Source organism: Callithrix jacchus, chromosome 8, assembly GCF_049354715.1.
Source record: "Callithrix jacchus isolate 240 chromosome 8, calJac240_pri, whole genome shotgun sequence".
In the NCBI taxonomy this organism is placed as follows: Eukaryota; Metazoa; Chordata; class Mammalia; order Primates; family Cebidae; genus Callithrix; species Callithrix jacchus.
Genome location: NC_133509.1, coordinates 85,307,770 through 85,334,502, shown reverse-complemented (window position 1 = coordinate 85,334,502; position 26,733 = coordinate 85,307,770). Strand labels below are relative to the sequence as shown.

The 26,733-nt window shown below is 39.0% G+C and overlaps 1 protein-coding gene across 39 annotated transcripts in view; it reads left to right on the top strand.

Annotated features, from left to right (window-relative positions):
* Positions 1 to 23,976, top strand: part of NIN (ninein) — a 108,317-nt gene extending 84,341 nt beyond the window's left edge. For 8 of the 39 annotated variants that reach the window (XM_035260490.3, XM_035260491.3, XM_078334897.1 and 5 more), the window contains 9 exons: positions 618 to 740; positions 1,733 to 1,846; positions 3,222 to 3,368; positions 5,467 to 5,646; positions 6,635 to 6,781; positions 8,626 to 8,727; positions 13,749 to 13,949; positions 17,445 to 17,558; positions 20,111 to 23,976. In XM_035260490.3, coding sequence (XP_035116381.2) covers positions 618 to 740; positions 1,733 to 1,846; positions 3,222 to 3,368; positions 5,467 to 5,646; positions 6,635 to 6,781; positions 8,626 to 8,727; positions 13,749 to 13,949; positions 17,445 to 17,558; positions 20,111 to 20,320 — 1,338 coding nt within the window. In that variant the 3' untranslated portion in view covers positions 20,321 to 23,976. Of the gene's footprint in view, positions 1 to 617; positions 741 to 1,732; positions 1,847 to 3,221; positions 3,369 to 5,466; positions 5,647 to 6,634; positions 6,782 to 8,625; positions 8,728 to 12,455; positions 12,517 to 13,748; positions 13,950 to 15,766; positions 16,277 to 17,444; positions 17,683 to 20,110 lie in introns of those variants that run through there. The other 31 variants (XM_078334892.1, XM_078334880.1, XM_078334896.1 and 28 more) reach the window with 17 other exon arrangements.
* The last annotated feature ends 2,757 nt before the right edge of the window (positions 23,977 to 26,733 follow it).

Below are 26,733 nucleotides of genomic sequence, written 5' to 3'. Positions count from 1 at the left end.
CAGCCTCCCAGGTTTGAGTGATTCTCTTGCCTCAGCCTCCCAAGTAGCTGGGATTACAGGTGCACACCACCACACCTGGCTAATTTTTGTATTTTTAATAGAGACAGGGTTTCACAATGTTCAACCAGGCTGATCTCAAACTCCTGATGTCAAGTGATCTGCCTGCCTCAGCCTCCCAAAGTGCTGTGATTACAAGTGTGAGCCACCCCAACTAGCCCAATTCTATAATCTTGACTGAAATGTCTTGAAAAATATTTTTCTAGTAAAACAAAATCATGAAGAAAATATAATATGCTACATGTGTTAAATTGATGACAGAATGGCAGTATGTTATTTTGCCCTGAAGGTAAAATGGAGAGCTGGTATCATTATTTAACAATGTCTGTCTGGTTGAGTCTACCTAAGCAGACATTTCAGCAGCCAACTGGGGAACAGAGAGAAGCCAGAAGGGAATATTTGAAGTTTATTATAGTCTGCTAGAGTTTATGTCTTCTGAAATATCTACAGATAGGAAAATAGCAGCAGCTGTAAAAATGCCTTATTTAGAAATACCCCTTTGTACTTACCCAGCCAGGAGATGTGATGGAAGGGCTTATATGTTTATCTCTTATCTTTAGCTGCTCAGATGTCCTGATCTCTCTGACTTCCAGCAAAAAATCTCAAATGTTCTAAGCTACAACGAAAAACTGCTGAAAGAAAAGGAAGATCTAAGTGAGGAATTAAATAGCTGTGTTGATAAGGTAGCAAAAATAATAGAACTTTGCCATCATCATACAGAATACGCACCGTAATGAGCCTTTCTCTGTGGACAGTGGCACAGGGGCCTACCGTGTTAGTCTGTTGTTCCAGGAGTCTCCTGGAGCAGCATTTCTGTGGCATTCCCTGACCCTAGATTTCCTGCAGCCAAAACTGTGATAAAGTGTAAATTCGTTGTTTACTAATTATATTAAACTCAATAATATAAAATTTGTCTTTTTTTTTTTTTTTTTGGTGAGGTGGAGTCTCACTCTGTAGCCCAGGCTGGAGTACAGTGGTGCCATCTTGGCTCACTGCAACCTCTGCCTCCCAGGTCCTGGTTCAAGCAATTCTCCTGTCTCAGCCTCCTGAGTAGCTGGGATAACAGGTGTGCACCACCATGCCCAGCTAATTTTTGTATTTTTAGTAGAGAGAGGGTTTCTCCATGTTGGCCAGGATGATCTCAAGCTCTTGACCTTGTGATCCACCCATCTCGGCCTCCCAAAGTGCTGGGATTACAGTCGTGAGCCACTGCACCTGGCCTGTCTCATCATCATATCACAGTGCAACTTCATACTGCTATTTTGTTATAAATTATGGGTTTAATAATTTAAGATCAATTTCATAGACAATTTCTATTTTATCTTTAGCAGATCCAAAAACACTGCCTTTTCCCCCCAACCTGCCTCAATAGGTATTCTGTATTTTCTTCCTATGGTATGCTCTTGAGATTTTTAATTGCCTTCCAGCTTACCATCTTCCACACTCAAAACATGAGGCAGTAAGAAAGAAAAATAGGAAATTTCCGAAAAGAAGCAACTCCTCAAAATTAGAAGTATAACAGGGAGCCAGGAAGACCATCTCCTTCTTGACCTTGCCCTGCTCCCCGACATAAATAGATGGTACTTGTTCTTGACAATGTAAGTGCAGGCATATAAATTAAGCCTAGATAATATTATAAAAATTCCCTTTTACCTCTTTTCCCTTTCTGAAACAGTTGGCAAAATCAAGTCTTTTAGAGCAGAGAATCGCGACGATGAAGCAGGAACAGAAATCATGGGAACATCAAAGTGCGAGCTTAAAGTCACAGCTGGTGGCTTCTCAGGAAAAGGTATGTCAACAATTCTTGTTTCATCTTCATAGTTAGTATTCACCTAGATGTTTCAACAGAAATCCCAGTAAAAAGAATGTTCCAGGTGGAAGTAGCATAAGAGGGTTCCAAATGATTCAATTTGACCAATATTTGATGTATATTTATAGCACGGCAAGGCATGGTGGCTCACGCCTGTAATCCCAGCACTTTGGGAGGCCAAGGTGGGCAGATGCTTGAGGTCAGGAGTTCGAGACCATACCAGCCAACATGGTGAAACCCCATCTCTACTAAAAATTTAAAAAGCTGGGTGTGGTAGCACGTGCCTGTAGTCCCAGCTACTCAGAAGGCTGAGGCAGGAGAATAGCTTGAACCCAGAAGGCAGAGGCTGTGGTGAGCTGAGATCACGCTACATTCCAGCCTGGATGACAGAGCAAGACTCCATCTCAAGAAAAAAAGTAAATATAGTGTGACAAAATTATTTAAATAATATTTCAAATATATTATAGCAAAAAAATTTAGTATTTCCCTCAAAGTTTATTAATTATGAAGGCTTGAGAATAGTGCGTAAAAATGACTGCTTCTTTCTAATTTATAAACAGGACTTCTAAGGCAGGTTTGTGCCCTGTTTTAAAGATCTATATCAACATTTCGTTTATAAATTTAAATTTTTTAAATTGGAATTTATATGAGATATTAGCATAGAATAGGATTCTTCTTTAAGAGGTGAGGTCTCCCTATGTAGCCCAGGCTGGGTCACCACTCACTGCCGCCTCAAACTCTTGGGCACAAGGGATTCTCCCACCTCAGCCTTCTAGGTAGCTGGGACTATAGGCGCACACCACCACACTCGGCTAATTTTTTATTTTTTGTAGAGATGGGGGTCTTGCCATCTTGCCCAGGCTAGTTTCAAACTCCTTGGCCCAAGCAATCCTCCTGCCTTGGACTCCCAAAGTGCTGGGATTCCAGGTGTGAGCCACCATGCCTCGCCTAGAATAGGATCCTACAAATATATATTTTTATTTTTAACTAAGAGGGTCCTTTATAATCCAACACCACAGGCTAAAACATAATTTCTACAAAATTTAGTGAAATCATCTTTTGTGATGCCAGTTGGCACCCATTGGTTCTATAAGATACCATTTAGTAATCTACCAGATGACTCGCAGTAGTACCTTGCTCCAGGCATAGCTCAACATTGTCCTATATATAATTTCACATCCTGTAAATATACATACTATCCTGAGTTTCCACTAAGCTACCAACAAGAAAGCTGGATTTAGTAAAGAGAAACAAAGGGACCTGAAAGTTCTCTCGTCCTTACTCATTCCTGAACATGCTAGAGGTGAGACCACAAGAGTTTGTGTAGTGGTAAAAGATCGTTCTCACGATACAGGTTCAGAATTTAGAAGACACCCTGCAGAACGTAAATCTGCAAATGTCCCGGGTTAAATCTGACCTACGAGTGACTCAGCAGGAAAAGGAGGCTTTAAAACAAGAAGTGATGTCTTTGCACAAGCAGCTTCAGAATGCTGGTGGCAAGGTGATTTGTTATTTTTTTTATTTAGGTATAAGTTATTTATGGTGAAATACATAAATCTTAAGTCTATAACTTGGTTATTTTTATGTGTATATGCATGTATATATAACTATACATATTTTATATATATTTATGTATGTTTGTGTTTGTATAACCATCACTTAGATAAAAATACAGAACATTTCCAGCACTCAACAGGCTCTCTTGTGTTCCCTCCAGTTGGTAACCCCAAGAGAACCACTTTAGTACCCTCTGCCACTGTAGGTTAGGGAGGCTTATTTCTAAACTTCACATAAATGAACCATAGTGATATAAAACAGGTCTTTTTTTCTTTTTGTATTGAGCAAGTCAGAAGACCATGGCTGAATTGAGTTTTGTGGTAACAAAACTAAAATATTTTCTAAAATAGTAGATAAAACTATTTGTGTGACCCTACAAAAATCAAGTGAAGAAAAACATGGCAAGAAATTCATCTGGGAACATATACATAAGCTTGCAAAAAAAGCCTAACTTCTGCTAAAAAGGCATAAAACAATAGCACTCAATTTCAGGAGATAATTCATTGCTACAAATAGGTTGTTGCTGTGACACCAGAAAGTCCAGGCAGAGCTGGTTAAAGTGTTAGCTGGCTGACACATCATAGTGATGTGGTAGAAAGTATGTCTCATTTTAATAAGTCACAGTGCTGCCTGTGTGCAGATAAATTAAGAACAATGTGATAGATGTCAGTCTTGGGGTAGATGTTAAGATTTTGTCCTACAGTAAAAGTAGACACTAATTCCCTTACATCTTGGTGGAACTTTTTGTAAAAAAAAGAAATTAGGCCGGGTGTGGTGGCTCATGCCTGTAATCCCAGCACTTTGGGAGGCCGAGACGGGTGGATCACAAGGTCAAGAGATCGAGACCATCCTGGTCAACATGGTGAAACCCCGTCTCTACTAAAAATACAAAAAATTAGCTGGGCATGGTGGCACGTGCCTGTAATCCCAGCTACTCGGGAGGCTGAGGCAGGAGAATTGCCTGAACCCAGGAGGCGGAGGTTGCTGTGAGCCGAGATCGCGCCATTGCACTCCAGCTTGGGTAACAAGAGCAAAACTCCGTCTCAAAAAAAAAAAAAAAAAAATTAGATAGTTGTTTCTGGCTGGGCGTGGTGGCTCACGCCTGTGATCCCAGCACTTTGGGAGGCCAAGAGTTAAGCCTGGCCAACATGGCTAAACCCTGGCTCTACCAAAAATACAAAAATTAGCCAGGTGTGGTGGTACACGTTCCTGTAATCCCAGCTACTCGAAAGGCTGAGGCATGAGAATTGCTTGACTCCGGGAGGTAGAGGTTGCTGTGAGCTGGGATTACACCACTGCACTCCAGCCTGGGTGACAGAGCAAGACTCTGTCTCAAAAAAAAAAGTTTCCATTTTTAAAATTACTTCTGTGTTGACTTTTTCTCAAAATGAGATTGTATCCTTTTTTTTTCATGTTTGATTTTAAAAGGCAGGAGGCTTATATATTTGTGTTATCGTTTTCATTTTTAAAATCATTTTCAAGATTCAAAAAATCACTTTGGTAGCTGAAAGCACATTTCTGAATTCCGATGTTAATTACATGGACAATATGTGCTTTGGATTCTAAAAAAAGGATATGATTGCATATGTGAAAATGAAAGCAGAGTTTAGCTTGTGAAAGCTTTCAAGTTGGCAGTGCGTTTCAGCTTTCTTTTTATGTCCTTTGTGAATCAAAAGAATATCTTCTGGACTCAAAAATAACTTCATAAGAATGAGACAACTTTTAAGCCACCAATCTCTATGCAATTGAGTCCTTTATGGAACTGGGCCTTGCCCTACAGACATATTCACTATTGGACATGACATGGCTGTTCTGTCAAAGACCATTTTAAGCAGAGACTCTCCAAACCTTTTTTAAAAATCAAACTTCTAGAATATTTTGTTCATATTTATATATACAAACACATACTTTCATTTAGAAGACGAAGGGGACAATTGAAAAGTACTTACTAGGAGTCATTGGGTAACTATGACACCTGTCTCAAAACAGAAATTACCCAACAGCTAGTTTTTAAGGCTTACACTCTCCAATTCTCTCTTAAGAGCTGGGCCCCAGAAATAGCTACTCATCCATCAGGGCTCCATAACCAGCAGAAAAGGCTGTCCTGGGACAAGTTGGATCATCTGATGAATGAGGAACAACAGCTGCTTTGGCAAGAGAATGAGAGGCTCCAGGCCGTGGTACAGAACACCAAAGCTGAACTCATGCACTCCCGGGAGAAGGTAACTTGAGAAGCTGCACGTCGTGGCGTATGTTTGCAAATGACGAGTTTGATATGAAAATGAATGTTGGATGTGATTGGAATGGTTCTAAGGTAGGAATTTGAGTATCCTGCTATAGCAGATTTATTTTAAGAATGTGTGGTTTATCATTTGCTCACATATAACTTTATCCTGATGTTTATAAAATAGTTTTATATTAAAATATATTTGTGATTTTAATCTTCATATCCAAAATATAGACTCGTGGAAATTATGTGAACCATATATTCTTCATTCAAATTGACTGGCCACCAAGACTAGTAGTACAAAAATGGCAAAACTAGACTCAGATCTTGCAGGTCTGAGTAACTCATTATGAGAGAAAAAGGCGCCTCCTTTAAAACACAACATTTCAAGGTTAGAATGATCTTCAAAGGTCTTTTCCAGCCACCACACTGGTGCTTGAATTCCTTACCTCTGCTACATAGTCCCCCAATGATGTTTAACCTATGCTTAACACCTCTTTTGAGGAGGAACTCTGAAGACTTGCAGATACTCAGAACACCTACTCCATGCCAGAAACTCTACTTTTGCTGACAGACATGGTTCATGTCCTCATAGAACTGCTTTAGATGTGAAAAGTCCAGTACAGAGCAGATGGAACTGTTAGCTCATTCTCTCCTGAAAGTAGTATTCATATCAGGAAAAAAGGGGCCTGGGACTGCCGTGCCTGTTTTCCTGGCAGCCACATCACATACACTGTTAACTCCTGATGCACAAGTACCCTCTTCCCTGTCTTGTTCCTACAGTGTTGGGTTTGTAGACCCTACCAGACTTACCTACAGGGTCTTTTGAGATCCAGAAGAGTAAGCTTCAAGTATTTATAGGCTGGACTAAAAAGGAAGTTACAACAGCACCCAAGTGCTGAATTAAAACTTTCCCTGTTTGTTATTTTTGCTGGCTGGGTGATTGTATTCGCATTTCTTCCTCTTACATTTGTTCTTGTTAGGTCCGTCAACTGGAATCTAACCTTCTTCCCAAGCACCAAAAACATCTAAATCCATCAGGTGCTGTAAAACCCACAGAGCAAGAAAAATTGAGCTTAAAGAGAGAGTGTGATCAGTTTCAGAAAGAAAGATCTCCTACTAACAAGAAGGTGAATTTTTGAAAGTATATGGCATGCATCTATATTTTCATTATAATGTGTTCCTAAGGGTGTTTCTTCTCAGGTGTACTTCTAAGGAAATGATTACAGTGGTATATTTTGGCTCTGATATCTCTTTATCCTGTTATCTTGTCAAAACAGCATCATGGTTCTTTTTGATTGAATAATGGTTGAATGAAGAACAATTTAAGCTTTCTTAAAGACAGTTAATCTTCTCTATTAATATTATAAACCTTTATAAGTTGGCAAAATATTTATCACCCTAATATTAGAAACATTTTAATATGGGCTGTATTTTTTATTGTTACATAACAAAACAACAAACATTTGTTGTCTTATCTACAAGTCAGAAAGTCAGAAGCAGCTTAGCTGGGTGGTCCAACTCAGGGCTCTCTTGAGGATGCAGTCTAAATGTTGGCCAGGCCTGCAATTATCTGAAGGCTTCACTGGGGCTAGCAGATTTGCTTTCCAAGCTCATTCATACAACTGTTAGCAAGAGGCTTCTGTTCCTTGCTGGCTGCTTGCCTGAGACCTCAGCTCTTCACTACCTGGGCTTTTTCTCAGGGTATAAGCATCTGGCTTCCGCAAGGAGTGATGAAACAGACACTGACACCAAGAGACCAAGACTGAAGCTGTGGTCCCTTGTGTGATCTAATCCTGCAGTTGACATACCAACATTTCTGCTGCATTCTGTTTGTCACACAGACTAACCCTAGGTCAGTGTGGGAGGGGACTGTATGAGGGTGTGAATACCAGAGGTGGGGCTCTTTGGGGCCTCTTGGAGGCTGGCTACCCCATGGTCACACCTCTGCAGTGCCACTCAATTTGCTTTCTGTACTTTTTCCCATAAAGTTAGAGTTCAAGACCAGCCTTCTCAGAGTTGTTACTTTTCTTTTTCTACACTGAAACTCAGTTTTCACTATTACTTCTTTACATAAAATATGGTTTGCTTAGAAATTTGAGAAAAATATTAGAAAATATAAAGTTTTTGTTTTTTTTGTGAAAGTTATGACCGTTTGCAGTAAGAAAGTTGGTTGTGCTCTAAATCCGAAATTTCAGGAACATTCAAGTAAACTTTGCAGAAAGAAGATGGGTTTTATCTGGCTGCTGGCGGGGGGAGGGGAAGTCTGTGGTAGGCTTTTAAATAATGTTGAATTTTAAAATGGACCTGGAAGACTACACTTCTGTTTCACAATTCTTGCTGTTCTCAGCTCTTTTTGATAGAAGCTCTCTAAGATAATGTTGTATGTTTTTAAGTGAACAGTATTTTGTCCTCTAGTTGACTAGGTTCTTCCTGTAGTAAAGAGATAGAAAAATGAGTACTCAAAATCTTTAAAATGGAGAAGTTATATAAATCAGGTTTTATGTACCCTCAATTTTAAGCCTTTAAGTTTGCCTTAAGACAGTATTTTTCCTACTGCAGATTCATAGTAGAGGATTATGAAATCAATTTAATGGAAACCAGCATTTTTTATTAATACAAAATATCAGAGTACATGGCCCATGGTAAGGGTATTTCAGTGACATGTACTTACTGAACATATGTGTGGGTGTGTGTACTGTGTTGTAAGATAAAATGTATTTCTTACAGTGGGTACCATCCAAGTCTAAAAGCCAGCTACCTTAAGCAATCTATTCTGTGTGAAGACAGGTGATTAAAACTAGATTACTTCAATGTAAGCAATACACTGATTGTATTATTTGTTTTCTGTCACGGAATTAACTTGGCTTTCTTCCAAGAGTTGAGATTTCTGACAAGCACAGATTTGTCAAAATAAAATAGAACAACTCAAGTGTTTTTTTGTTTCAAGGGAATATTTTGTTTTTGGAAACAGGTCAGTCAGATGAATTCCCTTGAGCAAGAATTAGAAACAATTCATTTGGAGAAAGAAGGCCTTAAAAAGAAACAAGTAAAACTGGATGAGCAGCTCATGGAGGTAAGTTTCTCAGCAGATGGCCTTTGCTATGAAGAATATTTTAATCCATGAATGAGCCATTTGTTGGTAGAGACTAGACATGGCATTGAATTCCTGTTGTGAAACTGTAAGTACACTGCCAAGTTGAATTTTTTGGTCTGTCTTACCAAGTTTAATAGACAACTTTGCTTACTTACACTGTCATAGGAAGCCGTACGGCTTTTCCGAGGAAGTAATAATGGTGACTGACCTAAAATGCAAAGACCTGTACCTCTACAAAACCAGGTGGCAGAGACTCCCTGTTACTAGCCAAGGAGCCCTGAGCACTCTTGCCATCACTGTGTTTATACCAGTTCCCTGATCCCTCCTATATTGCAGGATTTTATAGATATGATTGGTGTCTAGCACCTTCTTCAGTTGGGAAATCTATGCAGTTGGGAAAAAATTAGGAGTTGTAATTTCAAGTGCTTCTATTCTTCATTACTACATTTAAAACTCAGCACTGCCTTGTGAGAGATATATCTGATAACTATGAAAATGTATTTCTGATGGCATAGTGGTTCATACCAGTAATCCCAGCACTTTGGGAGGCTGAGGGAGGCAAATGGCTTGAGTCCAGAAGTTCAAGACCAGCCTGAACAATATGGTAAAACCCTGTCTCTCCAAAAATAAAAAATTACAAAAATTAGCCCGTCATGATGGCGTGTACTTGTAGTCCCAACTACTCAAGAGGCTGAGGCAGGAGGATTGCTTGAGCACAGGAGTTAGAGGTAGCAGTGAGCCGAGATCACACCACTGCACTCCAGCCTGGGTAACAGAGAAAGACCCTGTCTCAAAAAAAAGAAAAAATGGATATGTAAAACTAACTTACCAGCTTGAATGTTGGGTTCCAGTCTTCTAGATTGCTTTCTGATAAATGAGTTCAATTATAGTATATAACAAACTTATGTATAAATTCTTTTTATTTTTTATTTTTTTGAGACAGAGTCTCACCCTGTCACTCAGGCTGGAGTGCAGTGGCACGATCTCGGCTCACTGCAACCGTCACCTCCTGGGTTCAAGCAATTCTCATGCCTCAGCCTCCCAAGTAGGTGGGATTACAGGTGTGTGCCAGCAAACCCAGCTAATATTTTAAATTTTTTGTAGAGATGGTGTTTCATCATATTGGCCAGGCTGAAAATCCTTCTTAATAAGAATTTCATTGATATACCTTGGGTAGATAAAATTAGTCAATCTAATACTTAGTGAACTATAAGACTTAGGTAAGGCAGAGAAGAACATGTAGAAATTGCCTTTTTGTGTTCTTAAAAAGTGCTATGTATACACACATTTTTAAGCCAGAATCATAAGAAATGGGGCTGGGTGCAGTGGCTCACACCTGTAATCCCAGCCCTTTGGGAGGCTGAGACAGGCAATCACCTGAGATCAGGAGTTTGAGACCAGCCTGGCCAAAATGGTGAATCCCCGTCTCTAGTAAAAATACAAAAAAAAAAATAGCTGGGCATGGTGGTGGGTGCCTGTAATCCCAGCTACTCGAAAGTCTGAGAATCGCTTGAACCTGGGAGGCAAAGGTTGCAGTGAGCCAAGATCACACCACTGCACTCCAGCGTGGGCAACAAAGCAAGACTCCATCTCAAAAAAAAAAAAAAGAAGAAGAAGAAATTGGAATATTTAAGTATTTTCTTTTATGAAGCTGGCCACATGAAAAGGTAGCTTTTAAAAACCAAGTATTGATTTTTTAGTGTGAAATCTTACACCTATTTATTCTAATGAAACTTTCATTAGGAAATTGAACTGAATTATTGACTGGATGCAGTGACTCACACCTGTAATCCCAGCACTTTGGGAGGCCAAGGTGGACAGATTATGAGGTCACAAGTTCGAGACCAGCCTGACTAACATGGCAAAACACCGTCTCTACTAAAAATACAAAAATTAGCCAGGCATGATGGTGCGCGCCTGCAATCCCAGCCACTCAGGAGGGTGATGCAGGAGAATCGCTTGAGCCCGAGAGGCGGAGGTTGCAGTGAGCCAAGATTGTGCCACTGCACTCCAGCCTGGGTGACAGAGCCAGACTCTTAAAAAAAAAAAAAAATGAATTATTAATGCTATATTTATACAAACTGGTTATTTTTTTGAGATTCTGTCATTCAAGCTAGAGTACAGTGGCATGATCACAGCTCACTGCAGCCTTGAATTCTTGGGTTCAAGCTATCCTTCCACCTCAGACTCCCAAAGTATTGGGAGTTCCCTAATCCCTCCTACATTACTCCAGATTGGAGTTTTTAAAACAGTGTTATTGAGGTATCATTGACATAGTATGTAGTTCACATATTTCAGGTGTACAATTCAATGGTTTTTTTGTATATTAATTTTTAACCTGTGATAAATACATACCTAACATATAATTTGCCATTTTAACCATTTAAAAATATACAATTCAGTGGCATTCATTAAATTCACAATACCCTACAACTATTACCACTACTTCCAAAACCTTTTCATCACTCCGAACAGAAGCTGTAACCATTAAGCATTAACAATTCCCCCTCTCCAACCCTACAAACTGGCTTTTTATTTATATTATGATATCTATAGAGTAGGTTAATTTGGGGGATGCACAGTGGTTTTCATACCTTCTTTTGTGCCCTAGCTCACCTGAGGGATAGGTACATTGCTTCTTACTCTGGCAGGGATTCTTACCTGATTGGGGCAGCGGGTGGTAAGCTGGGTGGGGACAAATTTCTGCATCAGAACTGGAATCGGGGAATTTAAGCAAAGCTCTCTTCATGATTCTAATTTGACATACGCAAATCCCTTGGGGGAAGGAGGCTCTCCTCATCTGTATATACTAGTTTAACAGTCACAGTTCTAATGTAACATATCCCCCACTATAATTAAAGATCACAAATTACTCCATTAGGAAAAGGAAAAATTAGGGTTAGTATTTGACTCCTACGTAAGGGCTTTTTCCACTGTGAGCAGTTCAATAAACAGTTCGTTCTAAACATTCAATAAAAGGGCTATAGGCTATATCAGCACTTCCTAGGTCGGCTGTGTACCTCTGTGATAGCCAACAGTTCAGACACTTGAACAAGTAAAATGGTTTATAGTTTATACTGTATTCTGCATAAGTGGCAAGAGATTTAACATCAGATCCATTCCATACTGGACCTGGAATAATCTTTATTTATTTTTGAGACAGAATCTCACTCTATCGCCCAGGGTGAAGTGCAGTGGTGCGGATCTTGGTTCACTGCAACCTCTGCCTCATGGGTTCAAGTGATTCTCCTGCTCAGCTCCCAGGTAGCCAGAACTAAAGGCCCACATGCCACCATGCCTGGATAATTTTTGTTTTTTTGGTAGAGACGGGGTTTTACTGTTAGCTGGGCTAGTCTTGAACTCCTGACCTCAAGTGATCTGCCCACCTTGGCCTCCTAAAGTGCTGGGATTACAGATGTGAACCACCACACCTGGCCTGGATCTGGACTCTTCTAATTCATTATATTGAGAGGGGTACAAAGAGGATACAGTAAGTGCAGATGCACTTGCAGAATTAGAGCTGTAGGACATTTTAGTGTCTAAAATTTATACACGAAAAAATGTACATGTCGGTCTTTCATATGCTCTTATTCATGTATATAATATACCTAATTAGTACTGTTCTTTCCTTTTATAACTCATACTTTTCTCTTTTTATAACTCCTATAATTTTCTTTTCTTTTTGTCTGTGGCTAACCTGTACCTAGAACTCAGTGGTTGGAAGTAGCAGAGAAGGGTGCAGTTCTCTGCCTGAGATAGTGTGTGAAGGTAGAACTTTCTCTTTCAATGAACTTTCATAGCATGGAGCCATCTCATTCGACCCCTTGCTCATGTTATCCTTTCTGTTGCTCATAACAGTTATTAAGAATTTAAGATAAGAGCCAGTATTCATTTTGTTTTAATGGTATAATATGTCTGTTTGCATCAGACTTTTCCTCAGTATTTAAAGCATTATGTATGAAGAAAATTATCCCACTGCTATAAAATTATGGGATAATTCTCCATAATTTTTATCATGAAAATAAAGTGGTTTTCTGAATCTACAACTGGAAGTATTTTCAAAGTGGGCCATGCCCCTACCCCCACCTAGAAATTTCGCTCTAAGGAAATGGATAGTGGCTCTGCAGTTTCATGGTAACATTTCATTATAGCCAAGTCTTAGAGGTCCTTTTCCACCTTCTCACAAGCCTGGAGGTGCCGCTTCTTGAGCTTAGTCCTTGGTCCTGTTTGTTGCATCTCAGCAAATTTACAGGCGTGAGGTGGCCTGCCTCACTGGCCCGAGTGCCGCGTATCCTCCTCCCTTTCCTCTCCCTGACTTGGACTGGCATGTTGATGCACATTTCCTCATGGGCTTGAATACTCCCATTCCATGTTCTCCAGTTCCAAGATGTTCTAGGATATTATTGCTTTATGCTCCAGAAAAATTGTCTGTCTTGTTGTGCTGTTTCACCTAAGGGTGTAACTGCATGTCGATAAACTAAAGGTAGGTTAAAATAATTTTAGATCCAAGATGAAGTTTTTCAAAAAACTTGCTAACTTGGGGTTGGAAAAAATGTAGTCATTGAACATTTATCTTTAAGAATCTTTATGAATTGAAGTAAAGTGGTAAAACTCTAAAGCATAACCACTTTCTCCCCTGATTTCCTTATTCCAACCCCCGTTTTAAAAAGGAGGTAGGCAATTTTTCCAGTATTAAAAAAATGAGATGGAATTCAGATGTATTATGTACATCATGCCCTTAATATAACTCCAGAGTTGGGAAGTGCTTTTTTTTTTAAGTCTAAAACTTTTAAGAAAGTCTACTTATTAAGCATAAGCAAAATAGCTCTTCTCATTTCCATCTTCCTCAGGCCCAAGTGCTGTCCTGTTTCTAAGTTTCAGTGGGTCTGAGGTTATGAATGAATTTGTAGCCTTCATTCCTCACTACCGGACACCATCAAGGGCAGCTCTGGGATTGAAGGCACTCAGCTGACCAGAGCTTTGCCCTTGTCCTTCATCAGATGCAGCACCTGAGGTCCACTGCGATGCCTAGCCCTTCCCCTCATGCTTGGGATTTGCAGCTGCTCCAGCAGCAAGTCTGTCCGATGGTGCCCAGGGAGCAGTTTCTGCAGCTTCAACACCAGCTGCTGCAGGCAGAAAGGATAAACCAGCACCTGCAGGAGGAACTTGAAAACAGGATCTCTGAAACCAACACACCACAGGTATGAAGCTCTCTTCTCTAGTAGTGAATTCAGATCACCTGTTAATTTTACCTGATTATTTGAAAGTTATATCAGTTCAAAGGTGGAGAGAAAGAACCTAAATCTGGTGGGACACACCTGTAGCCACACACTTGTAGGCTACTGGGAGACTGAGACAGGAGGATCACTTGAAGCCAGAGGTTCAAGGCTGCAGTGAGCTACGATCATGCCTGTGAATAGCCACTGTGCTCCAGCTTGGGCATCATAGCAAAACTCCATCTCTGAAATTTAAAAAACAAAACAAAATCATGACCCTGTATCTTCTTTCAGAGAGTTATATTTTACCTATATGACAAATCCATAGAACTGCAGTACAGTTTTTTGGGTTGTGCAGCGCTGCTTTTGAGCTCTCAGCATCTAAGCTGAGTCATTTAGTGTTCTGAGACTCCTTTGCCCATTTGTAATAGACGATGAAGTATCAGGATCACTTAAACATAGTGCACAATTGGCCTAATGTTCCCATCCCTTGCCAAAAATAAATATTACAAAGTTTAAATGTGTCTAGGATATGCGCTACTAACAAAGTACACTAAGCTTTCCTGTGCCAGAGCCCTGCAGCCTGCTGCATTCCATGCAAATCGCAAGTGAGGACTTTTCACAACAAATAATGTAGTCAGTGACATCGTTCTAGTTGACATACTTCATTTAAGTTATCCAGCTCAAAAAACTAAGAAGATCAAGATCTTCCCATTGTTTCCATCAGCATGATCCCAGCTTACCACCACATCCAATCTTGTATTAGGTTTATTTCTCTTTAGTGCATTCATCATCCTTTCTCAGAAGTTTAATTCTTGGGGCTTGCCCATTTCGTTAATTCAGAATTAGGAATAAGAAATAGAAACTTCTTCTTTATGGGATTCTACATTAATTTTTTCTGGTTTGCATGCACTTGTGTTTTCAGATACCTTTCCTCTCACTTAATACTTCATAAGGAATTTCCCATCTCCTTTTAAATCCCCTCAGAGTGGCTTTGCAAAGTCAGGTTAGCCCTGGAACTATACATAGGAGCAGTTCTATTTCTTCTAGTATCTATGCTTTATTATGAAGTACTCCTATCACCTGTCAGTTCTAATCAACTCGCACACCTTTATTTCTAATCTATAGGCATGCAACATGCATACCTATATTTCTAATCAGCTTTAGAAGGTTTTTGTCTTATGAGCTTTAAAATCTGTTTTTTAAAGCTTTATACCTATCTCTTCAACTTCCCAATATTAAAGGTCTGAAACTGTGATGGTGAGTGTTAGAGAGATGCTTTAACTCTTCATTACGTAATTGAACTACAAAACTTTGACCTCAGTTTTTAGTGGACCTTCTAACCGAATGAGCCTGCCAAGATTCTACTCATTACTCTCTTACACACTATTTTCAAAACATACTCTTTCCGACCCACCCACCAATGTTTAAAAGGATCCTTTCATCTAATTCTGAAGGAATTGGAGGAAAAAGTTAAGATTTTTGGAAAAAAGAAAAATCCCCCAATCAGCTGACAAGGGTAGACTGCTTATTACTCTCACCAGAACGCTATTGCAGGCTCTCCTGTTTCCTGCTGCTGAGCTGACACTAATTTTAAGAATACAGAATATTATTAGAATCTGCACGTTTGTGTGTGTGGAGTGATGTGATCTCTTCTGTGTTTGTGTTGCTTTGCTTGCCTATGTAGTGTTGATGTGTGTGCTTTTAAAAAGTGTTTGCATTATAAACGTGTGAATTTAGACTCCCCCTAAAAACTCATCCTGACCTGAGGGTGAAGTGTACCACTTGCCTTCTTTCTCTAGGCCTTGCTACCGGAGCAGCGAGCAGTGCATGCAGATTCCTACAGAAGGATTGGGCACCTGTGAAAACTGGGCTGCTATGGATGGCATTTCACCATGGCAGACAGACGCACACACCCACCCATGCACACACACCACACACAGAGACATAAGCTAAGATATGTTGGAATCAAGTGCTCTTTTACATTATTTATTTTTACTGTTAAACCTTTGCAGTATTATGTCTCTTATTTATTTATGTAGAAATGACAGATCTTGTGAATCAAATTCACAAACATCAGCTTGTTACAAATCATTTTATTTGTACCCTTTAAAGAGTGTGGATTTAAGATTCTTGAAAGGATATAGTCTATATATTTTCTCATTCCATATGTTGTAACTATTTTTAACAAAGGGTACTACTTTTATATGTGGAATTTGAAGAAAATCAGGGGTATTTATACTGTTTTGTATAAGATGTATAAAACTTTTTGACAGGAAAATTTTGATGAAATAAAATAAATTTTAAGCATACGACTGCCTTTGTTTTTCCTGTTTTTCCACTCTTTTGCCAACTCTCTGTTCTTTGAATTATCTCTTATGATTTTTTGTTTTGCTTTGTTGGGCAAGTAGTTATCAGACTTATAGTATTTATGTTTGAACTTTAAAAAGCTATTTTTTTTTAATGTCAGCCTTTTCAAAAGCTAGATGTTCTCCAGGCCCAATTTCTTATAATTTACTTCCTGCATTAGACCTTTGCTTACAGTTTCTGTCCTCAGGATAGCTATTACATGATTTAGGGTTTGATGATGAAGTGTGATTAATATCCAAACAGATGGTTGTCTTTGACTTACATTTGGTCATTCTGCATGTCTTTTAAAGTATGTCTTAACTACCATCACCTGTTAACACCTTTTTGAAATCTGAAATTCCTCATGGGGGCATTTTGGTGGACTGCAGAGGGATGGCGGGTGGGAGGCGGCTGCATTCTGATCTCTCTAGGTATTGCTGCTCTCCAAAACCCACTTACTCCTTAACCTATCACCATTGTGTGAGAAGAGAAGAGGAGATTTTTAATTTTCAGTCTGCTTTGGTAATAAACCATCCTCCAATCCAGATGTGTGCTTCACATTTACAAGTGGGAAACAGATGACTAGAAAAATTGGCAGGAAGAGGCTGCTTATTATGAAGAAAGAAACACTAACACCCTCACAGTTATCAGCTGCTTCAGAGGAAAAACAGACATGCCTATTGCAAGCTGATTGGAACTGTTAGGAAACCCTGAATACAGTCAGTGCTTGTTTTGTTGTTGAGAGGCCCACAACACTGCAAAGACCCAAATCACAGATGAGAGGTGATAACTATCTATCTTTTAACTTACCTTGGATGTCCATTTTACTAGAAGTACACACAGGTATTAAATTATGGGTTTTAAAGAATTTTGGTTTATATCGGGGGACGATGGTAACACAGGTAAGATTCTTTTTTTAAAAATCTGATTCTTTGTGTGATAGGGTTACTTTTCTTACATGTGCAATCCATGCAGGGCTCAAAAGTCCCATTTCATCAGAAATCCATCCTTCCTGTTACAAAGGCAAAACATTTGCTGTCCTCTCTAGGCATCTTGTGGGGAAAATAAACCAGTGTTTTCTTTTCAGTGTGACATGACTTTCAAATGATAATGCACTTTTCTTCCCTTCAGGGAAACCAGGAACAACTGGTAACCATCATGGAGGAACGAATGATAGAAGTTGAACAGAAACTGAAACTAGTGAAAAGCCTTCTTCAAGAGAAAGTGAATCAGCTCAAAGAACAAGTGAGCCTCCCCGGTCATCTCTGTTCACCCACCTCACATTCCAGCTTTAACTCCAGTTTTACATCCCTCTATTGCTATTAACTTGTTAACTTACATTGTCTAATAAAGGCAAATTCTATTCTAAGTGTCTACAAGAACTTAGGATTTGCTCTCCCTCATACCACCCCAAAAATATGAACTCTTTTTTTTTCCAGAGCTCTGTTTAAGGCTGGTTTGTTCACAATTTAAAATTGTAACTCTTTGCTAATATTCACATGGACCTAAGATTTTTAAAATTAAAAAAAAAACTGTTGATTCATATGGACCTAAAGCATGTGAATGGATATGTTTTTTTAGGTCCATGTGAATCAATAGATTTTCTTCTGCCCAAGACTGGAAATATTCCTATTTAAATTGGAAAAAATGACATAGGTTTGAGGGGCTGAAGCCTGAAAAAGAAAAAAAGAAAAATGACATAGGTTTAAAAGAAAGGGGGCTGGGGGATAAATAGAACTTTAGCTTTCCTGTTCCCAAAAGCTTCTGAAAAACCTCAAAAAAGTATCTTACTGTTACAGCCAGACTCCAAAAAGATGTACTTTGAATTAGAGGAGCACTAATCAGTCTGCTCCTTTTCATCCGCTGGTGGCAGATGTGTCCTTGGTGTTTAGCAGTTAGTTGCACATCCCCTGAAGAGACATGCAGAAAGTACTACCCTCTGGGAGAGTGTTGTGGCCTCTCTGGAAACTGAGACTGAGACAAACAGGTGGGGGGGGGGCAGAAATTGCCCACCTAGTTCTTTAGATACTTAAGACCTAAGAATAATCCTCCCAAGAGAGGGTCTGAATTCATTTGTAGACAGGAACTTTCTGTTGGCCTGTATCTTAATACACAGAGAAGAAAAAGTCCTGCTGAGTGAGCATTTATGCATTCAGTTCTTTACGTATTCAAGCATTCAATACACAGTTGCCGTGGGCCAGGTCCTGCTGTACACACATGGGTATAGCAGTGAACAAAGTCCCTGCCCAGCTTGGCCAAATGGTAGGTTCAGAAATAAATAGGATCCATCTGTTTTCAGTAGACGGGAACACAAGAGAAGAGATATTTGATCCAACCCAGAAGTTTAAAGAAAGTTTCCTGAAGGCCTCTTAAGCTGCATCTTGAGGGTTGAGTAAGATTTCACCAGTTAAGAAGGGCATTCTAGGCTGTGGGAACATCGTGGAGTTATGGCAACATGTGGGGCGTGGACGTATAATCACGTCCACATTGACAGTTCACATTGTCCTGGGAGAGGCAGGAGGGGAGACTAGAGAGGAAGGAGGAACAGGACAGCTGGCCTCCAATGCTGAGCCAAGGAGCTTCAGTTTTATTCTGTCAGTGATGAAGAGCCATCAGAGTCATTTTGGTTTTGTTTTGTTTTTTATTTTTGGAAAGGAAAAGGGAGGAAGAGAGGAAGGAAAAAAAAGTTGTATTCAGGAAGTTCAACAGAGAACAGGCTCTGAAATATTAGTGAGAGCTGCCAGTTGTCTAGGTTCTGGGTGCTGTCATCCTTATCCTTGCCCTTTGAAATGCTAATAAGTTGTTAAGCCACTCTTTTAGTTGCTTTTTATTCTCATAAACCTTTACAGTTTTAGATGCTCTACTTGAAATTGGGTATAAAATGAACAGTTAAAAGGTGTAACATGGGAAGGGAGACTGGAAAATATTAACCAGAATGACGGTGAAAGTATCCCAAGGCACTGCTAACAAGTTTTCCCACCTCAACCTAGACTGTATATTCTTTTTTTTTTTTTTTTAAACGGAGATCTTGTTGCCCAGGCTGGAGTGCAATGGGGCAATCTCGGCTCACCGCAATCTCATCCTCCCAGGTTCAAGCCATCTCCTGCCTCAGCCTCCCAAGTGGCTGGGATTACAGGCGCACACAACCACATCCAGCTAATTTTTTGTATTTTTAGTAGAGATGGAGTTTCTGCCGACCTGAGGTGATCTGCCCCCCTTGGCCTCCCAGAGTGCTGGGATTACAGGCCTGAGCCACTGTGCCTGGCCTAGACTATTTATTGTAACTATAAATAGACTAGACAAGGCCCCATGCAAAAAAAGTTCAGGAAAAGTAACTGCCCAAATCTTCTCTCTGTTATAATATATGAGCTAAATTTTAAAATAATCAGTGGGTTGTAGTTAAGAATGGGGGAGGTTCAAGCATCTTTGGTTACAAGCAGAGTTAAACAGTCCACACCTGACCTCAGGAATTTAAGTTATCAAAGTATTTCATATTTTTAAAGAATAAATAAAGGAATAATGCCTATTTAGGTAGAAGAAAACTTCTGGAGCTCTCTGATATCAATCTGTTCTTTTTATTGGTAACTTACATAAACATGCAAAGAAATAGCTTGGAAAAAGTGGATTTGCTCCAGTGGCATCCCTGATGCCAAGTCTGATGATAAATCTATATTGTAAAATAAAAGAATATCATTAGAAGAAGTGATTTGCCTTTTAAAATAACTGTCCTTATGTCAGAACTTCAACTAAGAAGAGATACAGAAATAGAGTCAAGATGTTTCTGCTTCTGTTTCTAGCTCTGCAAGAACACTAAGGCAGACGCGATGGTGAAGGATTTGTATGTTGAAAATGCCCAGTTGTTGAAAGCTCTGGAAATGACTGAACAGCGACAGAAAACAGCCGAGAAGAAAAACTACCTCCTGGAAGAGAAGATTGCCAGCCTCAGTAATATAGTTAGGAATCTGACACCAGCGCCATTGACTTCTACACCTCCTTTGAGGTCATAGCCAAACCAAAGGGTACACTCGTATTTGTGCACTTTACTGAAATAGATGGAACATTTCAGTAGATTCTCAACTTTTGTAACCTTTATTGGCTTAAAGTTAAAATTTAGCCTAACCTAAACTGCCAGCAACAGAACTGGAGTTTCCATTTATCATAATTTTTCTAAATAGACCCTTATGGGAGTTTGAAAATAAACACTCACATATTTCACTACTTAAATTATTCCCAAGATTTGAATTTATTTTAGAATTCTAACAGCCACCAAGAATGTGGACATAATTCAATAACCTTACAATCCCAGTTTTGAATGAGTTTTTGTTTTTTGGTTTTTAATCGTTACAAATTATGTGTGAAGTCTAGATATTTAAAGTTTGAGATCTGTTGAGAAAGGTTGTTATGAACTTCATTTTAAAACAAAATTTAGGTGTTCTTACACATTTAAATACTGGAAAGTCATTGTACTAGTTTTGGTTCTTTGAATTGGTAGACTGAATTGATTGGTAAAATATAATTGTTTGCTTAGGAGGCAGGGCTTATTAAGCGATTATTAACCACTGAAGTCAGACAAGCCCAAATCTGTAGAATTCTAACCTTCTAACACCTGTGACAGTATTGCCACTCTTTTTGTATTAGAAACTTAGAACTGATTTACTCAATTGCACTCTTAACTGATGTTAAAGCTTTACTTGCTTTAAACAGCCTTTTCTTCTTTCTCTTAGAAGTTTCATTTGGGAACTGGTCTTCTAAGAAATGGATAAAGCCACATAATTAAAGCATTTCAACTGTAGGGAAAGCACTGAACAAACCACTTGGAGTAAATAGCTACTCTTAGAAAAGAGGGATAAGCAGACCATGTAGGTTTTCCATCTCTCAAATCTTGGAGTTCAAGAACTTACTTGAGGTTGCCTCAAGAACTCAGGGAACACTATTTTAAACTGTCTTCCTGAACTACTGTAGGGCCTCTCTAAGAATTTGAAATGTATAAACCATGTGACCTCATTTATTTGTCTTATATATTCACAGCCATAGTAGAATTTTTATTTCTACATTTTTAGTAAATTTAATATTCTGGGGAAAAAAAGGCCTTGATTTTAGGGTTAAAAAACCTGATTTATGGAAGAGTTTGTTTATTTAATATAGGTCAAAATTTTCCATGTTCCTTATTCCTTCTATACCTCAAATCTGATTCTAAGAATTTCTTACTCTGATAAGCATTGGCATGCCACCTTAGGTGAAGGAGTGCCAAATAGGACTTTCCACTCATGCTCATGATCGAAACTATATAGAAGAGTAAACGCTTTAGATTCGGTAACCTTTTTCTTGCAGTTACAGTCTCTGCTTCCATCCACTTCCACCAGCAGTTGGTAGAAGACTCACTAGGTGCAGGGGCACTATTCAGGCTCATCACAACAACCTGCCTGTTTTCATGAGACAATAATCAGAAAAATTCTCTTTGATATATTCCTGGAGGGCCAAGCCCATCTATTCACAAAAGGTGTAACAGCAAAATCAAGCACTGCTTTTACGGGCAGGACATAACAGAAAGCAGAGTGCCCAAGAAGTCATAATGTCAGAAATTCAACCTCAACCAAGTAATTTCCATCAGGGAACTTCAGGGTTTCTTGGGGCTTCTGAGTCTCACCAGTCAACCCAGGAGACCTCACAGTACAAGAGCCTTGACAAGGCACTGTTTTTTGTGGGACTGGGATTTCACACTGATGAAGCAGACCTTTGAGTCTGTGCAGCTCTTGTCAGAAAGCCCTGACTTTCCCCAAGATAAAGAGGTCATTTTTATCCCTCCCTATAATTGTACTTCAAAATCTTAGACATCTGCTGTCATGCCTTCTTTAGATCTTTCTTCTGCAATGCAAACATTCCTAGTAGGTGTTTAACTACTTGTATGGCGTAAGCTTTCACTTAAAACTATGAATTGGCCTAGGCTACGGATAAAAATTAACTAAGTACCTGTAGTGTATTTATGTGATAATGTGTCAAGTTACTCAAGGTTATTGCTGTTGGAACTGAACAGTATTTCCCAGACAGCTGGCCTTAGCATGTGATCACATTGGTTGTATTTTTAATTTTTGTCTTTTATACCATGAGAGGTATAGGTTAATTTGTTTATTTCCTATGAATTTGTATTTATGTGTATATAAAATGTACAATGAATGTAAATATGACTTTCTGAAAAGTTTAGACTACACTTAGAGTCTCTATTCAAAATCAAAATGCTGCTCAAATGAAAGTGAATTTAACCAACATATAGGTGCTTAATTTCTCATTTTACCTGACTTATGAGGTTGGGAAAAAGGTCAATATGAGAAATATACAGATACCTTAAATGTGTACATTTATGCAACAATTTTTGAGAAGTTGAGTGGCAATTTATAATTTAGTTGGCAATTTATGATAGAGCTTACAGCTTTTAAAGACCTTTTAAAGACATTAAATGTAAACTGATAATTATGTTTGGATGTTGTTTCAAACTTTACAATAGCACTCTTCAAAATACTGTTATATATTTTATAGGCATTTAGTTGCTTGTTTATTAAAAGCACTGACTTTTAAGCTTCTTAAGAACAGTTATTTAAGATAGTCTTAGAAGATGGGATCTTCGTTTCAAGAAAAGGGAATGAAGTTTGCCTTTGTGATAATACATTACAGTAAGATAAAAGAAATGTGGATAGCAAAATCCACCTCTCATCCTATTTTTCTCTCTTCTGCTTTTTAGAAGCCTGCACTATAGCTCAGATTTGTGGAGGGAAGAGTAGAAGGGGAGAGTAGAACACAGTGTTTTATTTATTTTTCTAAAATTCTTATTAAATCAAGATTTTTAAAACTGTTTTAAATGTGAATTCTTCCCAGAAACTTCAATCCATTGCCTATTTAGCCTTCAGCATATTTTACGTAAGTAGATCACAAAATCATAGGCTTTCAAGGCGTAGGAAGAGATCTTACGGGTCTAGTATTTTAATAATGCACTAATACCCAGGGCAGATGTGACAAACTATTTCTTCTCTCAAGAATAAGGGTTTATGGCAGACTTTTTTTTTTAACATGTGAGAAATGAATTTTTTATTTTGTGATTTATATGATTTTCTTTTTTGCTGAGTGAAGGAAACGAGAAATTGTTGCTATTGTCAGCATCTTAAAGGTATTTACAATCAAGGCAAGGCTAAGTGCTTTGTGATAGTATTAAGCAAGTCATGTTTTAAATGGATTACCTGTAATGACTCATTGGAATGATATAATTATACGTATAATGCCAAAACCCAAGTCAAAGCCTAATTAACCAAAGCATTCATTTAAAAATCATCATGTTTGGACCTATCTGGACCTCTCAGCACTGTAAAGTAGTTTTGGTTTTGTGGCATCATATGAATAGTTTAACAAATCAAAGTTAGCTTTTTGCTTTTCAGCTTTTTTGGACAATACAAGTTAAGTTCTTAATGGGGAGACATTATCATGGCATGACTTAAGGGAACATTGGTTGTGTGAAGGAAAAACTGAGATTATCTAAAGCCATCTCTATATTTCTGTTCAGATAAAGACTAATGAGTATGTGTTTATATCAGCTTTGTGTATTTCACCTTACCCATTCTATCCTAGAAAGATTTTAATGTGAGCTTAAAATGTAAATAAATAATTTTGCAAACAAGCCTTTTGTTTTCTATATACCTACCCTGACATTTTAATAAAGTTTCAGAGTATTTATCATTGGTCTTTAGAATGATAGCATCACAATATTTCACTAAACACATTCTGCAAATGCAGAATCTCAGCCCACATTCCAGACCTACTAAATTAGAGTCTTCATTTTGGAGAGATTCCTCAAATGATTTGTGTAGGATTTAGAGCACCGGAACTCCATTTCTGTTACAGAAGGATAGCTTTCACACCAGCCAGTCTGGGGTCCTTGTACACTGGGGCAGTGCATAATTTACCTGCAGAATCATCACTTAACCTTAGGCAAGGCCCTGCTTGTGATTTTGGGTTCTTCAAAGGTGGCTTTATTTCATGTTGCCATCTTTATGGGTGGCTCAGACTTTAATTGAGCAGCTCATGACAAATGAGATACATACAGTTAGAAACACAAAAAACCAAAAGCATGTTAATATGCTGAATACCAAAATGTAGAATTGGAAACGTTGCCCAAACTGGACCCTTCTCATGAGCCCTGTTTTACAATTTCAAAGCTTTTATACCAACCTCACACTGCCTTACGAGGCAGGAAGTACCGTTATCCCCACTTAATGGATGAGAAAACAAGCTTAGTAAAGCTGTGACTTACTCAAGCCCACACTGCCAGCTAAGTAGGGGACTCGGGACTAGAGGCTGATTTCCCTGTGCTGCAACACTTGTATCAATTCCTACTTCTGGCAGAACATTAATCAGGGTTGGTTCAATGGCAACTATGTACACTGTACTCTGAAGAAAAGTACTGTGTAAAACATTCCTGCCATCTGTTTGCAGTAGAGTGACAAGATTTACACAGAAAAAAAGATTCAAAAATCTACATCCATACAGAAGATAATCAAGTGTTGATGGACACTGTGCTATGAGAACCAAAATAAGTAAAATTAGTGTTAAATGGGTAAGGTCTGTAACCTAGCATTAAATATAATTCCGTACTTCATTGAGATTTGTGTAGCCTATGTGTTTTATAGTCTTACTGTGCATGCAAAAAGTAATTTTCTAATATATACTTGGTGTCCATTTTCCCCCAATAATGGTGGTTATGTTTTGGCCATAAGACGGGAATTTTCACCTAAATGATGTGAAATGTCCCTTATATCATCTCCTGATCAAAAAGTTCAATTTCAGGCCAGGTGTGGTGGCTCACGCCTGTATTCCCAGCACTTTGAGAGGCCAAGCCAGTGGATCACCTGAGGTCAGGAGTTCGAGACCAGCCTGACCAATATGATGAAACCCCGTCTCTACTAAAAATACAAAAATTAGCGAGGTATAGCAGCATGTGCCTGAAATCCCAGCTACTCAGGAGGCTGAGGCAGGAGAACTGTTTGAACCTGGGAGGTGGAGGTTGCAGCGAGCTGAGATCATGCCATTGCACTCCAGCCTGGACAACAAACGAAACTGTCTCAAAAAAAAAAAATCACCCAGAAGTACTTTCTCTTTTTTTGTTTGGTTGCTTCATTTGCAAATCAGGAGACGTGGCTAGTTTTGACCAACAGAATTTTTTTTTAATGCCAAAAAAAGTTAAAATTCCAAAACAGAGAACTATAAAACTAAAATAGTGAAATATTGCAATGAGTAGGCAGCAATGTAAAATAGAGCTGGACACCATTATGTTAAAATAATATGTAATTCTGAAAAATGATTACATGGGATATGCTTTACTAGCTAAGGCAAATTAGCTCAACAGTGATTACAGCTCAGATGAGCATTTACCAATCATTTTTCTTTCCTGTTTGGAGGTACATCTGTCCTCAAGATCAAGCAATAAATAAGTAATAACCCTGTGCCAGGTACTAAGAGGTTATCCAGTATTAAAATACAATAAAAGGGACTCTTTAAAAAGTGTCAATGTCAAAAAACAAACAAAACAAAAAAAAAAACGTGGCAATGTTCCAAATTAAAGGCGCGTAAGTTGACATGACAGGTAATGTAGTACCTAATCCTAGACTAGATTCTATACCGGAAAGGAAAATATTCCATGAAGCAGGAGGTCCCCCACCTCCCAGGCACTAGGAACCAGGCCGCACAGCAGGAGGTGAGCAGTAAGTGAGCAAATGAAGCATTTACAGCCATTCCCTGTGTCTCCCGTCACTGCATAAACTCTGCCTCCTATCAGATCAGCCATGGCGTTAGATTTTCATAGGAGTACCAACCCTATTGTGAGCTGCACATCCAAGGGATTAGGCTGCACACTCCTTAAGAGAATCTAATGCGTAATGATCTCTCACTGCCTCTCATCATCCCTAGATGGGACTGTCTAGTTGTGGGAAAACAAGCTCAGGGCTTCCCCTGAGTCTACGTTATGGTGAGTTGTATCATTATTTCATTATATATTATGACACAGAAATAAAGTGCACAGCCAGGCACGGTTGCTCACACCTGTAATCCCAGCACTTTGGGAGGTTGAGGTGGGTGGATCACAAGGTCAGGAGATCAGGACCATCCTGGCCAACAAGGTGAAACCCAGTGTCTACTAAAAATACAAAAAAGTTAGCCAGGTTCAGTAGCGTGTGCCTGTAGTCACAGCTACGCAGGAGGCTGAGGCAGGGGAATTGCTTGAACCTGGGCATTGGAGGATGCCGTGAGCTGAGATCGTGCCACTGCACTACAGTCTGGGCGTCAGAGCAAGACTTTGTCTCAAAAAGATTAAAAAGTGCACAATAAACGTAATGCATTTGAATCACCCCAAACCATTCCCCTCCTTTCAATCCTGGCCCAT